Below are 13,713 nucleotides of genomic sequence, written 5' to 3' on the forward strand. Positions count from 1 at the left end.
TTCTAAATGGGGCAAAGATGACTACATGTGCAATCTACACCAGCCAACCACTCTGCAAGTAGAAAGGATCGGGGTGGGGATGCCTAAAAGAGCCACTTGAACCAGAAAAGACTACCATACAAACCATGCTCATTTACTGCCCCCATCAGTGTACAGGAATCCTCTGTCAATGAACATGGGGTGATAGATATTTGGACAGCAGATGGCTGGGGTTGCATTAACATGGCCTCAGCATCTGTGGACTCAAGATTCTCTGAGCTCACCTCAGAAAGCCAAAATGACAGCTTGGGCTCCTAAAATCTGTGAAGTTCCTAACTCTTTAGGACTTCCTTGACCTTAGGCCTGCCTGCACTACTAATGTGTTCCTTGTCTGGGTCACATCCCGAATTAACCATAAACTGTGATTCAATGCGTTGTGAAATATGACTCTATTGTGGCTCATCCCCTGCCAGGATCATTCTAAATTCTTTGTAGAAAGAGCATACAGCATGGTCGACACCCACGTGGAAGCTCACAAACCTAGGCATCTTGTACCAACACCTGGAATTCCTTGGCTTTGTGCCCTGCACTGCTGCTCATTCTGCTGGGGTCCCCTAGCAGCCAACAGCAGTGATGGAATCATAATCATCCTGGCCACGTTGGCTTTCTTGAAGTGTCTGCTGTACTTTTGCCTTCCTTTCCAGAATGCAAATGAGGACCTCCTCCTAGCTCCAGTTACTAGCAGTGCAGGCTGCAATGGAAGCGCTACTGAAGGCAGTGGGTAGTGAAGTTATGAAATTAAGAAAATGAAAGGTCTTGGAAACATGTTCAAAATAGGATCTAAATCCCTACAGAAACGTTCCTGGATGAAACAGGAATTCTCTGTAGTACTACATTTGATGAAACAAGAATTCTTTGTAGCACCCTGTAGCACCATATATAATGTCTGAATAGTTGCATATACTGTTACAGCCAGGGTGGAAAATTATTTGGGCCCTGGGCCACTTATTTTGGTGAGATGTCATGGGCCAGGTCAGCACCCAGTACCCCGCCACGCAACAACTCACTAAAACTCCTTATGTGGAATGGGGCCCTGGGCAATGATGTTCAGGAACAGGAGGGGCAGGCAAGGCTGGGATGACAAGGAAGTGTTGCATGGTGGTGACAGTGTGGGGCCATGACCGGGGCAGGGTCAGAGATGCAATCCACTGCCAGCATGCCCCTGCAGCGGACATGGGTCCGCTGCACAGCCAGAGGTGTGCAGAGAGTGGACTGCAGCCCTGCCCTGCCCTGCCCTGCCCTGCGCCTGAGATCCTGGCCCCAGCACCAGGCGCAGCTTTCCACCCATCCTGTCTGTGTGGCTCCCTGGAGTTGTATCCGGTACCAAGACCAGAATCTTGAAGCAGTGACAGTGCAGGGTTGGGCAGAGCTGGAAGCCACTGCTGCGCCTCACTGGGGGGCTTCAGCACCTATGAGGGGGAGAGGAGGGCTGTGAGCCCCACAGAGGAGGCTCAGGAGGAACTTAGTCTCCCTCTTCCCTCCCCTCCCCTGGCAGTACGCAGCTGAGGGAAGAAGAAGGATGCACCCAGCAGCGACTTCACACCCTGCCACTTGCAGCAGCCAGGACCGGGCTGGGGCGAGGGGAGGCAAGCGATGCTAGGATCACCTACCCTGTGCCAGCCTGCAGCTCACCCCAGGATGCCTGCAGGGTGGCAGCAGCCCACAGCCCTGCCAGCTCAGTGTGGGGTGGAGCAGTGAAGGGGCAGTGGCAGAAGCCCTGGTGAGGGCACTGCATCTGGGACCAGGGTTGAGGGCTGGTTTCCATGAACATTGGCCCCAGGTGCAGGTCCTGCCCAGCTGCCCACGGTCTCCATGGATATCGGCCCCTGGCTCTGGCCTTGGACACAGCAACCTCACTGGGGCTCCTGCCACTTCCCCTGCACCACTCTGCTCTACCCCACACTTACCCAGTGGGGCTGCAGGCTGCTGTCACCATCCAGGGACAAGCTGTGGGCTGGCATGGGGCAGGGGTGCCCCAGCACCACGCACAGGGGCCAAGGGACCCGCTGCAGGCCAGGCAAAATCACTCCACTGGCCAGATCTGGCCTGCAGGCCGTATTTTGCCCACCCATGCATTAGGTGTCTTGCAGAATCCCAGAGTACAGAGCTCAGAGCCTAGTTAGGACTGGGGGACTGCAGCTCTGCTCACCGCAGCAGCAGGCACCAGTGCCCATTGATCAGTGACAGCCTGTTGAGTTGCTCTTCCCCGGTGGCAGAGCAGAGGAGCAAATCCCTACTTCCCCCTAGTTAGAGCATGCCTTCATGGCAACTTTGCAATGCTCTAGTTAGGGAGCTCTGAACCCCCCTATAAATAGCACTATATTTTGTAGCGCTACAAATGCATATCTGTCCACAGCCAAAGTGGCCACCTCAGAAAGGGCACAAAACAAATACAAATACTACTGAGTAAAAACAGTTAAACTGGGGAAGGATTGTGGATACCCTGTTCCAAATATTTTCTGCACTGATAGGATTTTAGCCCCTCACCTGTCCATGGCTTTTTAAAACCAGTAACAGACCACTTCTGGTGCCTTCCCTCATGGGTAGGGTTAAGGGAAAGAAAATGGGAGAGGTTGAATCTTCTGAGCAATAACCTTTTCAAGAGAAGGGCTTTCGCTTCCCCATACATTTTATATCACCTAAAGCAAGAGGGCACGGCCATAGTACCAATAATCATTTTTAATTTCACAAATTCAAGTTTTGCAATGAAGTTTACAACTTTACATTGCAAAATATTTGGGGGAAAAATGTGTTCTAAAAGGACTTTGTGATAAACTGTAAAAAGAAATGTTATTATTGTACCTCAGTTCATTCCATAAAAAACAAAAGTTACATCTGTGGTACTCAAAGTAAATATTTTAGATGTTCTAGTTCAGCATATATTAAAAGATAATATGCAAACATCAACAAACTCAAAGACATCATTAAAAAGATTGGCTCTTTAACTCTAAGAGCTGGATCACAACTGTTGTTCTCAACCTTTAAGTGTTTCCACAGGAATGAAAAGACCTCATGCCACATCCCTTTCAAGAAAGGTATCAAAAAGACAACCTGACTGTGAGACACAAAAATTAAAAGAAAATAGTGCAGTGCTTTAAAAAATAACAAGTCAAAAAATTACGGATTTCATTTCTTGCTGCTCAGCTATATAGTAAAAAGTCATAAAACTTCCCCAGCAATTAGAAGTAGTAGTTTGCCACAATGATGACAAGGTAAATAATACATCCAAACCAAATACACTGTACATTAATATAATTTGTACAGCTTTGAGAAACTCTTTCATAATCAAAATTACCTGTGTATTTCTGGAGGAAGATATTTAAGCCTGTTGTTGTTCAAATTCAGAAGCGTCAATTTTTCTAATCCATCTGTTAAGAAACACATCCTTAATCCAAAAAACACACAATTTATATTCTCCGTGGACCAGAATGTTTATCTTCACACATTCTCTTTCTCTCTCTCCCACAAACACCATCATAATTACCCTCATTTAGGAGGATAACATTTTACACTCTACTTTCCTAACAGTGTCTAGAAGATTGTATAAAAGCCAGGGATTTTTAACGGATGAATTTTCCCTTAAATCATTAGGTCTGCAGACTACTTCTTCAACATACTTTCTTAAACGTTTACAAATTCAGATTCTCTAAATTAAAGAACAGAACCCACAACAACCATCATACAGACATGCTGAAGTCATTGGGAACCTTGCCTACATAAGAACTGCAGTATTCTAAAGTTTTGTTATGATCCGTGAATGCTAAAAAATATATGTAGTTTATTGTATGTTATTTCTGTTGACAGAAAAGCACGCTAATAAATTTATCTTGAGTCTGGTAGTGATATAGTACATCAACTTGGGGGTGCAATTAATACTTGCGCTGACCCACAGTTTTAATCTTTTTTTTTTTGTTGCTTTGCTATCTAGTTGTTAGTGGCTGACATTCATTCGACTCGACACAGACTGGAATGAAAACTTATGCTTTACACAGATTTTTTACAACATCCTTGCTCTTAAGCTATGCCATTTTCTGAGACTGTGAAGAAACTGAAATGGTTCAGATTTTCTTCTGAATGTTTTGTTCGGGTCTTTCTTCAAAGATTCATGGCTTATAACAAAAAAAGAGACCATTGTGATTCATTTAGTCTGACCTCCTGAATAATACAGAGCACAGGACTTGCATGAATTATAGTTTTAACTAAAGCGGGGGTTCTCAAACTGTGGGTCGCAACCCCTGAGGGATCACAAGCAAGTTAAAAGGGGGCCGCAAACTTCCCAGGGGGTACACGCAGTGGTGCAGGGAAGTGGGGTGTGGCAGCATGGAGTGGTAGATGGCAGTAGCAGCTGCTGCGTGCAGGCTCCCTGCTGCTGCCATCCAGCAGCTCAGGAAAGCAAGGAAAGCTTCCTTAGAACCCCTAAACTAAAGTATTTTCAAAATTGGGAAAATATCCAATCTTGAGTTTAAAATTTCCAGTAATGGAACTATTTCCTACAACTATTTTGTTTCCGTTAAAAAAATTGTGCCTTTAGTCTATGGGCTCTTTTCAGTACTAAACTGCAGAGCCCTCAAGGACAGATTAAATCATACTTTAACCTTCTCTTTTATAGCCTAAATCAGTTCATGTCTTGTGTCTTTCACTCTTCCAAAGCATTTCTTCCAATTTAAAATAATTTTCCTAGCTAGTCTCTTTTCCATTTTTTTTAATTACTTTTTTACTTAAAACTACTGGGTAAAATTCAACTCCTCAGCAAGTAGGCAATGCCAATAACTTGACTTTACTTGAACCACTGAAGAATATTTTGTGAATATGCAATATTAATTTATCCAGTGGTGAAAAGACATTCCTGATAAGAGTTTCCAAACCCTTCCTAGGTATTATGCTAAATATTTTTATTGTGCTTATTGTTATTTTCTTTTCTTTTTTTTCCACATTCAACTGATTCATAAGAAATGTTACATATAACTGGCTTACATACCACTGTGATAGGTATACTGAAAAAACCTAAAGTGAAATATTCAAACAAAAATTCTAAATCAATTTGTTCACACTTAATTTTACTATTTGGTAAGTTAGAATCCTATGATTATATTTACTGTCTCATCCACAAGCTACAAGCATCTTACTAATTATGCTTTCTAAACACTACTTCTATATGTATAAAGGACTCACTAGTGTGGCACATAACTAAAGATCAGCATTTTTGACAGATTTGAGGATAATAAATTGCTGAAACAGCAGAGTGTCTGCATTTCTCCAGACTGCAGGATTTTGTCCCCACCACAAACTGGTACAGCCTGTGATGAATGTAGAAACATTTCACATCAGGGCTAGGGACAGAAGTTACACATAAACTGCTTTAGGTAATCAGAAACTGGTTTAAACTTGTAACAGAACAAGAGCTCAGTGCACATAAACCAGTTTCAAAATGGCTGAAACTGGTTTAAGATAAACCTGGTTGAATGTAGTATCAGGCTTAACTGATTTGGGTCAAAACAGTTTAAGAAACTTCTGTCCCACACCCCTTCCTGGTTCAAGTTAAATCACAGTCCCCAAGCATCCCAGCATGCTTTGCAGCCCTGGACTGGACTGTGTAGCCTGCTCCAGCAGAAAAGGGTTGTGGGGTGTAGGAGCAGGCAGGACAGGGACTGCCCTCCCCAGCAAACCCCAGCTGGGGTCTGGGGCCAGGGAGAAGGGTTAAAACCCACTTCCCCTGAGCACAGGGCTGCCCTACTCTGCTAAACTTACTGTTGGCTGTGACTGTGGACAGGAAGAGGAAGTGATGAGCAACCCTGCAGAATCCTGCTGCTGTGATTCTGGACTGCAAATCCCAGAGACCTCAGGGAGAGCATAGATTCATAGATGTTAGGGTCGGAAGGGACCTCAATAGATCAGAGTCCGACCCCCTGCATAGGCAGGAAAGAGTGCTGGGTCTAGATGACCCCAGCTAGATGCTTATCTAACCTCCTCTTGAAGACCCCCAGGGTAGGGGAGAGCACCACCTCCCTTGGGAGCCCATTCCAGACCTTGGCCACTGTAACTGTGAAGAAGTTTTTCCTAATATCCAATCTAAATCTGCTCTCTGCTAGCTTGTGGCCATTATTTCTTGTAACCCCCGGGGGCGCCTTGGTGATAAAAACTCACCAATTCCCTTCTGTGCCCCTGTGATGAACTTATAGGCAGCCACAAGGTCGCCTCTCAACCTTCTCTTGCGGAGGCTGAAAAGGTCCAGGTTCTCTAGTCTCTCCTCGTAGGACTTGGTCTGCAGGCCCTTAACCATATGAGTGGCCCTTCTCTGGACCCTCTCCAGGTTATCCGCATCCCTCTTGAAGTGCGGCGCCCAGAATTGCACGTAGTACTCCAACTGCGGTCTGACCAGCGCCCGATAGAGGGGAAGTATCACCTCCTTGGATCTATTCATCATGCATCTGCTGATGCACGATAAAGTGCCATTGGCTTTTCTGATGGCTTCGTCACACTGCCGACTCATGTTCATCTTGGAGTCCACTAGGACTCCAAGGTCCCTTTCCACTTCCGTGCCACCCAGCAGGTCATTCCCTAGGCTGTAGGTGTGCTGGACATTCTTCCTCCCTAGGTGCAGCACTTTGCATTTCTCCTTGTTGAACTGCATTCTGTTGTTTTCTGCCCACTTGTCCAACCTGTCTAGGTCTGCCTGCAGCTGTTCCCTGCCCTCCGGTGTGTCCACTTCTCCCCACAGTTTTGTGTCATCCTCAAACTTGGACAGAGTACACTTCACTCCCTCGTCCAAGTCACTGATGAAGACATTAAAGAGTATTGGTCCAAGGACCGAGCCCTGCGGGACCCCACTGCCCACACCCTTCCAGGTCGAAACCGACCCCTCCACCATCACTCTCTAGGTGCGACCCTCTAGCCAATTCGCCACCCACTGGACTGTGTAGTCATCCAAGTCACAGCCTCTTAACTTGTTCACCGGTATGGGGTGGGATACCGTATCGAAGGCCTTCCTGAAGTCTAAGTATACGACATCCACCCCTACTCCTGTGTCCAGGCGTTTCGTAACCTGGTCATAAAAAGAGACTAAATTAGTCAGGCACGATCTGCCTGCTATGAACCTGTGCTGGTTTCCCCTCAGCATAATTTGTCCTGCCGGGCTCTCGCAAATGTGATCCTTGATAATTTTTTCAAAGACTCTGCCAAGGATGGAGGTGAGACTGACTGGCCTATAGTTGCCCGGGTCCTCCTTCCTCCCCTTCTTGAAAATGGGGACCACATTAGCCCTTTTCCAGTCCTCCGGGACTTTGCCCGTGCGCCACGAGCGTTCAAATATTCCTGCCAGTGGCTCTGCAGCTATGTCGGCCAGTGCCTTCAGCACCCTCGGATGGAGCTCATCAGGGCCTGCTGACTTAAAGGCATCCAGTTCTTCCAAGTGACTCTGCACCGTCTCAGGGTCTACGCATGGTAGTCTGGTGCCTTGCTGATGCCAGCAGGAAGAGGAAGCAAACACACAGCCTATAATGGCTATGTGCCAGAGCCATGCTCTTCTAACCCCCAGCTTTTCACCTGAACCACTGCATATGGCTGTATTTCCTGAATCAAACTGAATGTCTATTCACTTGTTAGTCAGTTTAATCTCTGCATCTTAAACTAACCTGCAAAGACTGAATCAATTCAGCCTCAGGCTTTTTGACCATCTGTACTTAGCCAAGAGGGCCGTGTGTACATGAAACAAGAGGCATGTGTGCACAACACTTTAAAGTGGGCTAAATGCTTTTGCACCACTTTAATGGTGTCGGTGTTTGCATGCCTCAGTGGCATACTGCAAATTAATTCCAGCTGCTGTAGGAAATTTGGTGACGTAGTGCACTTTAAATGACTTGGGGTGCAGCAAACTAAAACTCCTTCAAGGAGCGAAGCACCAGGCTCCGTGCAGCTCCGCGGCTCCATAGGAAGCCCTGCAGGCAGCCCGGCAGCAGCCCAGGAAAGCAGGTTCTTCCCAAGAAAAGCAGCGAGCCTGATCTCCACCCCCCGGAACCTGCCTGCCTGAGCTGCACGGAGGCCCAGTGCTTCCCTGCATGGCTGCAGTGCCCCCTGGGACCGCCCGAGCCGGGTGCCACCTGAGGGGTGGACTCCACTGCCGCGGAGGGAAGCACCAGCCGCCCCCCCCGTGGTAGCCAGAACCAGAGGGGTTACGATCATGAGTAATAAATATATGCTCTTGGAGACATCCAGGCAATTGTTTAGCAGTTAAGATTAACTAATGCAAAGCTTGCAAGTTTGCAACCTGCAAGTGGAATTTGTCTGTCACAGTTTAACCAAAGTGTTGAATCTAACTGATCATGGGCCCCAGAAATAAGCAAACTACAAGATTAGCTGATCTAACAGGTTTTTTAAAGGTCAACCATAACAAGATCTGACCACCTGATATAATTAGCACATTCCAAGGAATAAGAAACCAAGGGGTTGCACTTGGGCAGATAATGCTAATTTCAAACCTCAAAGTAATGTAGTGTAATTTGCTTATTGGGTGAACCTGATTTTGGGCGGTAACTTTTCATGATAATTTCTAACACCTTTTGATCCCATAGGGTAACAACTATAGGGCGAGATTGAGTGGCTCTAAAGCCAACAGATTAACATAAGATAAGGCATAAAGGAACGTGCATGTCAAGTGACGAGTTAGAAGGACGGGACAGAAGGACCATCGCTGTACCAAGCCTGGACCCCGGACTCCCAGTGTAAGTGAGGTCTGGATCCTGACCAAGGAACCTTCCCGGTGACCCCTCGGACAGCATTGATCGGGGATGCCTGACTTCGTAGGAACAACTTGGCGTGCACCTGGCATAGAGGGACTGCCAATAAATTGCCAACCCCATGTGGGAACTCATTGTCATTCTGTCTATCTATTGTTATTATTCACTATTAGCTCTTTATTACTGTACTGTTTGTCGCATTAACCGTTCTGTTAACTGTTGTATGCTAAGCTATAAGTAAATTTGCCTTTACTTCACTCCCGACTCACCTCCTTAATCCCGAACCCAGCAGCCTAACAGCTGATACACTCACAGCGCCTAGACGGCCTGTGACACACCCCCCACCCCTGCAGCCCAGGGACTGCTCAGCCCGCTGGCAGCTCACCCTCCCTTTCCCACTGTAGAGGCAGGTAATTCAGCAAGGTGTATTCATGACGTGGGGATTTAATCAGCCCTAAACTGAAACGGTGTTTTATAAAACCCAACGCTTCAATTTCGGGCCCCTGTTTTGCCTACACATGCCCCAGGACTATAGACGAAAGTAACCATGGGGAGTTTGAAAGGAACACACACACACACACACACACACACACACACACACACACACAGAGTAAGGATTGATTTTTAAAGGAAAATTGGAGATTCAGGAGTTAAAAAAAGGTAAGAAAAAAATGGTGACAGGAAGAAAGGAAATAACAGGAAATGTACATATTTATATAGCACTTTCCATCCCCAGTGCACCCTATATTCAAGAAACCTTTCACACAACCTTGAGCTATTGTCACTTCTGGGACTGACTGTAGCAGCTGTTTAACAGTACAAAACACTTTAGAGTACACAGTAAAATAAACAAAGAAGATAATTAGAGAATAAGCATACTGTAATTTCTCCATGTACCCCCTGTAAGTGCATAGCCTTCAGACTAAGAAAAATCTATGCATGAATATGGAGCATGCATTTATCCAAATTCAAAGTCCAGTCAATGATATGGTATTAATAGCTCTAAAACTGACTGGCTGCTCTATTTCCAGGCTTCTGATAGCAACTCCTACAGTAATAATTAAAAACTCTGAAAGGAATCAGATTCAAGGCTACCAGTGCTACACCACAGACAGCTTTCAAATAATTTTCGCTATGGATTCAGGGGGCTGCAGCTGCACCCCACTTTGACTGTGTAGCATATGCACAGTAAGCTCACTAGCTTCTTTGGCATGGCTCCAGAATCCAGGGAGTGAACACCATGGCTCCCCTCCATCCTTGTTTTTTCCCTGCCATCAAATTTGGCAGCAGGCCAAGGGATGAGGGACTCAGTGGGAGTAGCAGCAGCACCAGTGTTCACCACCTAAGCTCTGGTGCCATCCCAAAGCAGCTGAAGCTGCTCTGATAAATGAATGAGTTCAGAGTATTGCATAGCCAAAGGGTGAGGGGGAGTGGTGGAGCCACACACTCTTCATACCTCCCCCTGGATCTGTTCATGAACAGCACTGTCAGTGATGTGATATCAGAAGCCTCAAAACTGCCTGACTCCCCCTATTCTCAAAGTTTTTAATAGTAACCATCAAGGCGACTACGAAGTAGACAGATACAGTTTGCATTCACTTAACCAGAACAGTATTAAGTTTCAAAACAGACAGTAGAGCTAAAAGCTAGTGAGCACTAAGGTGCTTACTATCTTAATGGATAAGCAGAAACCTGGAGTTCACTGGTGTAAGTAGCGGACAACAAATTTGGACTGGCAATGTGTTGTACAGTTAAGCAAATTCTGCACTAATCCAGTATGCATAAATGGAGTACAGTAACAATGCTGAAATAGTAATCACATATCAAGCTGGGGGAATGGCTTAACCTACCACCTCATGTAGAGTATAGTGCATTTTAGAAAAGTTTACCTTCCTACAGCCTAAGGCATACAACATACAAACAGACTTGCATATGTACATTGCTGCAGGACTGGATTAAGGAGGGATGTGGCAGAGCAGTCACACCTCCTTTCTGCCACTATTGTCTCCAGCTGAGCCCAACACCCTGCACAGCCTCATCTTACAGCTGGATCCCCTGGGTTGGCACGGCACACTGGGAGCTTAGCAGGGTGCAGGCACACAAAGGAGGGGACCCACCCTCTGCTAACACTGATCTGGGCATTGGGGGAGCCCCAGAGCCACCCCTGCTCTGCTCCAGGTGCAGACCGGGACTGCACAGGATGCTAGGCTTGGCCGGGGAAAGCACCTATTCCTTTCCCACCCCTCCCGGTGGTCCCCACTACACCCACCTCCTCTTGCCTTTCATACTATTTCCAGAGCTGCTCCTGTCCTACTCTAGCCAGACTCCAGTAAGCAGCTACTTGTTGTTCCAGGCTTGGCCAGGGACAGCAGTGGTGGCAGTTTCCGCCTTCCTGCATCTACTCCCAGCCAGGAGGGGACAATCTGGGAGGGGTGAAGGGGGAAGTCCAGCTACTGTCACCATTGTCCCCAGCAGAGTCTAGCACCCTGCGCAGCTGCTTCCCACAGCCACCCTTCCCCCCATCAGGTCCAATGAGGTAAGAAGAGTGGCTCTGGGGCTTCCTACATGCCCAGGTCAGCCAGGGACAATGGCTGTAGGGGCAGTTTTCCCCTTCCTGCATCTGTTTCCTGCCCCACCCCGTAGAGTCCCCTGCTGGTTTGAGGACTCCGACCACACTTGTCTCCATCCTCCACCATGGTCTGAAAGGCAGTGTGCCGTACCCCTCTTTACTAAATCTGAGATCCTCCCCTGCTCCCGTGTACTTCATATCAGTTTGGTACACTGATGCAAACTGCACTGCTGTTCAGAATGAACTGAAATCCAACTTTTCCAGTGCAGCTGCACACAGCTCATGATATCATAGTGTCTCAGCACTAAGTGGTGGGGAAGCAGGTAAAATACCCTATTTGCTTTCAGCAAATAACTACCCCAGAACAAACTGTGGGTACATGACACTAACAGTGATGTAGTTTTCCCCTAATTTTTCCCTGGCAAATTCTAGGTCAGACTTAAGTGAGTTCACACAAGTATAAGTATGTCATATGTCCAGGGCCTATGAAGCATCAAGCACAGGCAACTGTTCAAAGAATAACACCAGAAGGTGAAGGGTCACTAATTCTGTCCAAGCTAGCAAATCCTGCGTGTCCAAAGCATCCCTCTGGTGTTAACTGGAATTCAGTTAGATTGCTCCTAATACTTACAGTTGCCAATGGGCAAATAAGTTGGTGAAGTTTTAAAAACCCCCACCTGCATACAAATTGCTAACAGGTAACTTTTTTGTTCAAGCATTAAGGTTTCGAAGAACAGTATAATAAAAAAGTTTATTCCAACGTGGAAAAAAAAATACATGGTTTACCAAACAACGCTATTCAGACTGAAAATTTTAAACATAAACTATAAAATTGTTAAATATTTTAAGTTTAAATATTTAAATAGCTTGCTTTGATTTGACATCAACTTACCAAATATTGTGGGTGATATTGTAGCAATTTTATTTCCAAATAAGTGAAGCTTCTGTAGTGAATTGAGATACTTCAGCTGTTCTGGAACTTCCTCAAAGATATTGTTTCCCAAGTTTAGTTCTGTCAACTATAAAAAGAGGTTTATAAACAAATAACAACCTAGCTTGTTTCTACCTCACAACAAAAAGGCAGTAAATATAAGCTAACCAAGTTTTAAAACATGGATATTACTGGGAAATTCAGAATTTAGTAATTTCCCTTCTATTCCTTCTAAACTACAGAAAAAAAATCTGACACACACATACCCCAACATTAACAGAATTTCATATATAGGAGATTAGATTTAGGAAAGTTCCATTTTATTTTTCTACAGCATTAAAAATAATGAAGCTAATTCATTACCAGAGATGTATATAACAAAACAATACCTTCAAGGAAAAGACCTGGATTTTGCACATTTAGCCAACATTAAGGCACAGCTGTAAACCCTTTGACAGTTACTTGTGTAACCTGAGGTTTTAACCTGGAATTCGAGTAACTTCTGCAGGGACCTATTGCAAGAACTGCTGTACTGGGTTCAGTACACATGCATATATGTGCACACTGCCAAAGAAAACAACTCCATGCCAATACAGAAAACCTCACACAGGTTTATATAAATATTTATATATTAATAATATCCAAATCCCAGAGGCTACTGAAGATAAATACAAGCATAGAAGACAAAGAGCTTTCCAGAATCTCAGTTCCAATGGCCTGCCTCTGAACCTCCCCAGCTGATACTGTAGGATGAGAATCACTTCAAACCCTGCTCTCTCTGCATGGAATAAAACACCTTTTAAAAGTTATGGAAAAATGCACGTAACATTTCTTGACACAGGGTGGGACAAAGTTTTTTAAGTAACCTACTTTGACCTTAGCTTGGGCGTACGAAGGTAGACGATTTAAAGAAAGGTACGTTTGGGTGCTGTTGCAGGTTACCTTTAAAACCTGTAAATCAGTGGACTGTTACGTTGTCCTAAAAGTTTCAGAGCAGTCACAGGTAGAGGCTTACTGTGACCTGCACAACTGTGACTTGCCATGAGGGGACCTGGCAGGCAGGGGTGTCCAGGGGAGCCAGGACAATCCCTCCTCTCCGGTGGGAGGAAAGAGAAACCAGCATGGGATCTGTGGCTTCCCTCACTCCCCTGCCGGCAGGAAGAAAAGGTGGGGGGGAGGGGGAAGAGATGTGGGTGCCAGGGGAAAACCGTTGAAAAACAATTGTTTGAAGTGAATGGGGGGCGGGAAATAAAGAGGAAGGTGTGACAAAAGTTTTGGGTTTTTGTTTTGTTTTTTTAAAGGACCAAAACCTTGTGCATATTTTCATGGACTGGGTGAAGGGGGAGTTGATTTCCTGCCAGAGCCGAGACTCAGCGGGCCCAGCACATGCCACACGGAGGCGGAGCTGCCCCCTGGCGGTGGCCGCCCACCCCCTGGTCTCC

At 45.9% G+C, this 13,713-nt stretch overlaps 1 protein-coding gene across 3 annotated transcripts in view; it reads right to left on the bottom strand.

Moving 5' to 3' along the window:
• Positions 1-13,713, bottom strand: part of LRRC69 (leucine rich repeat containing 69) — a 67,346-nt gene that overhangs the window by 50,469 nt on the left and 3,164 nt on the right. For all 3 annotated transcript variants that reach the window (XM_019486517.2, XM_059723896.1, XM_059723897.1), the window contains exons 2-3: positions 12,233-12,359; positions 3,335-3,407 (exon numbers count right to left, since the gene is read on the bottom strand). In XM_019486517.2, the coding sequence (XP_019342062.1) occupies positions 3,335-3,407; positions 12,233-12,359 (200 nt within the window). The remainder of the gene's footprint in view (positions 1-3,334; positions 3,408-12,232; positions 12,360-13,713) is intronic.

Source organism: Alligator mississippiensis, chromosome 3 (genome assembly GCF_030867095.1).
Source record: "Alligator mississippiensis isolate rAllMis1 chromosome 3, rAllMis1, whole genome shotgun sequence".
Taxonomy (NCBI): domain Eukaryota; kingdom Metazoa; phylum Chordata; order Crocodylia; family Alligatoridae; genus Alligator; species Alligator mississippiensis.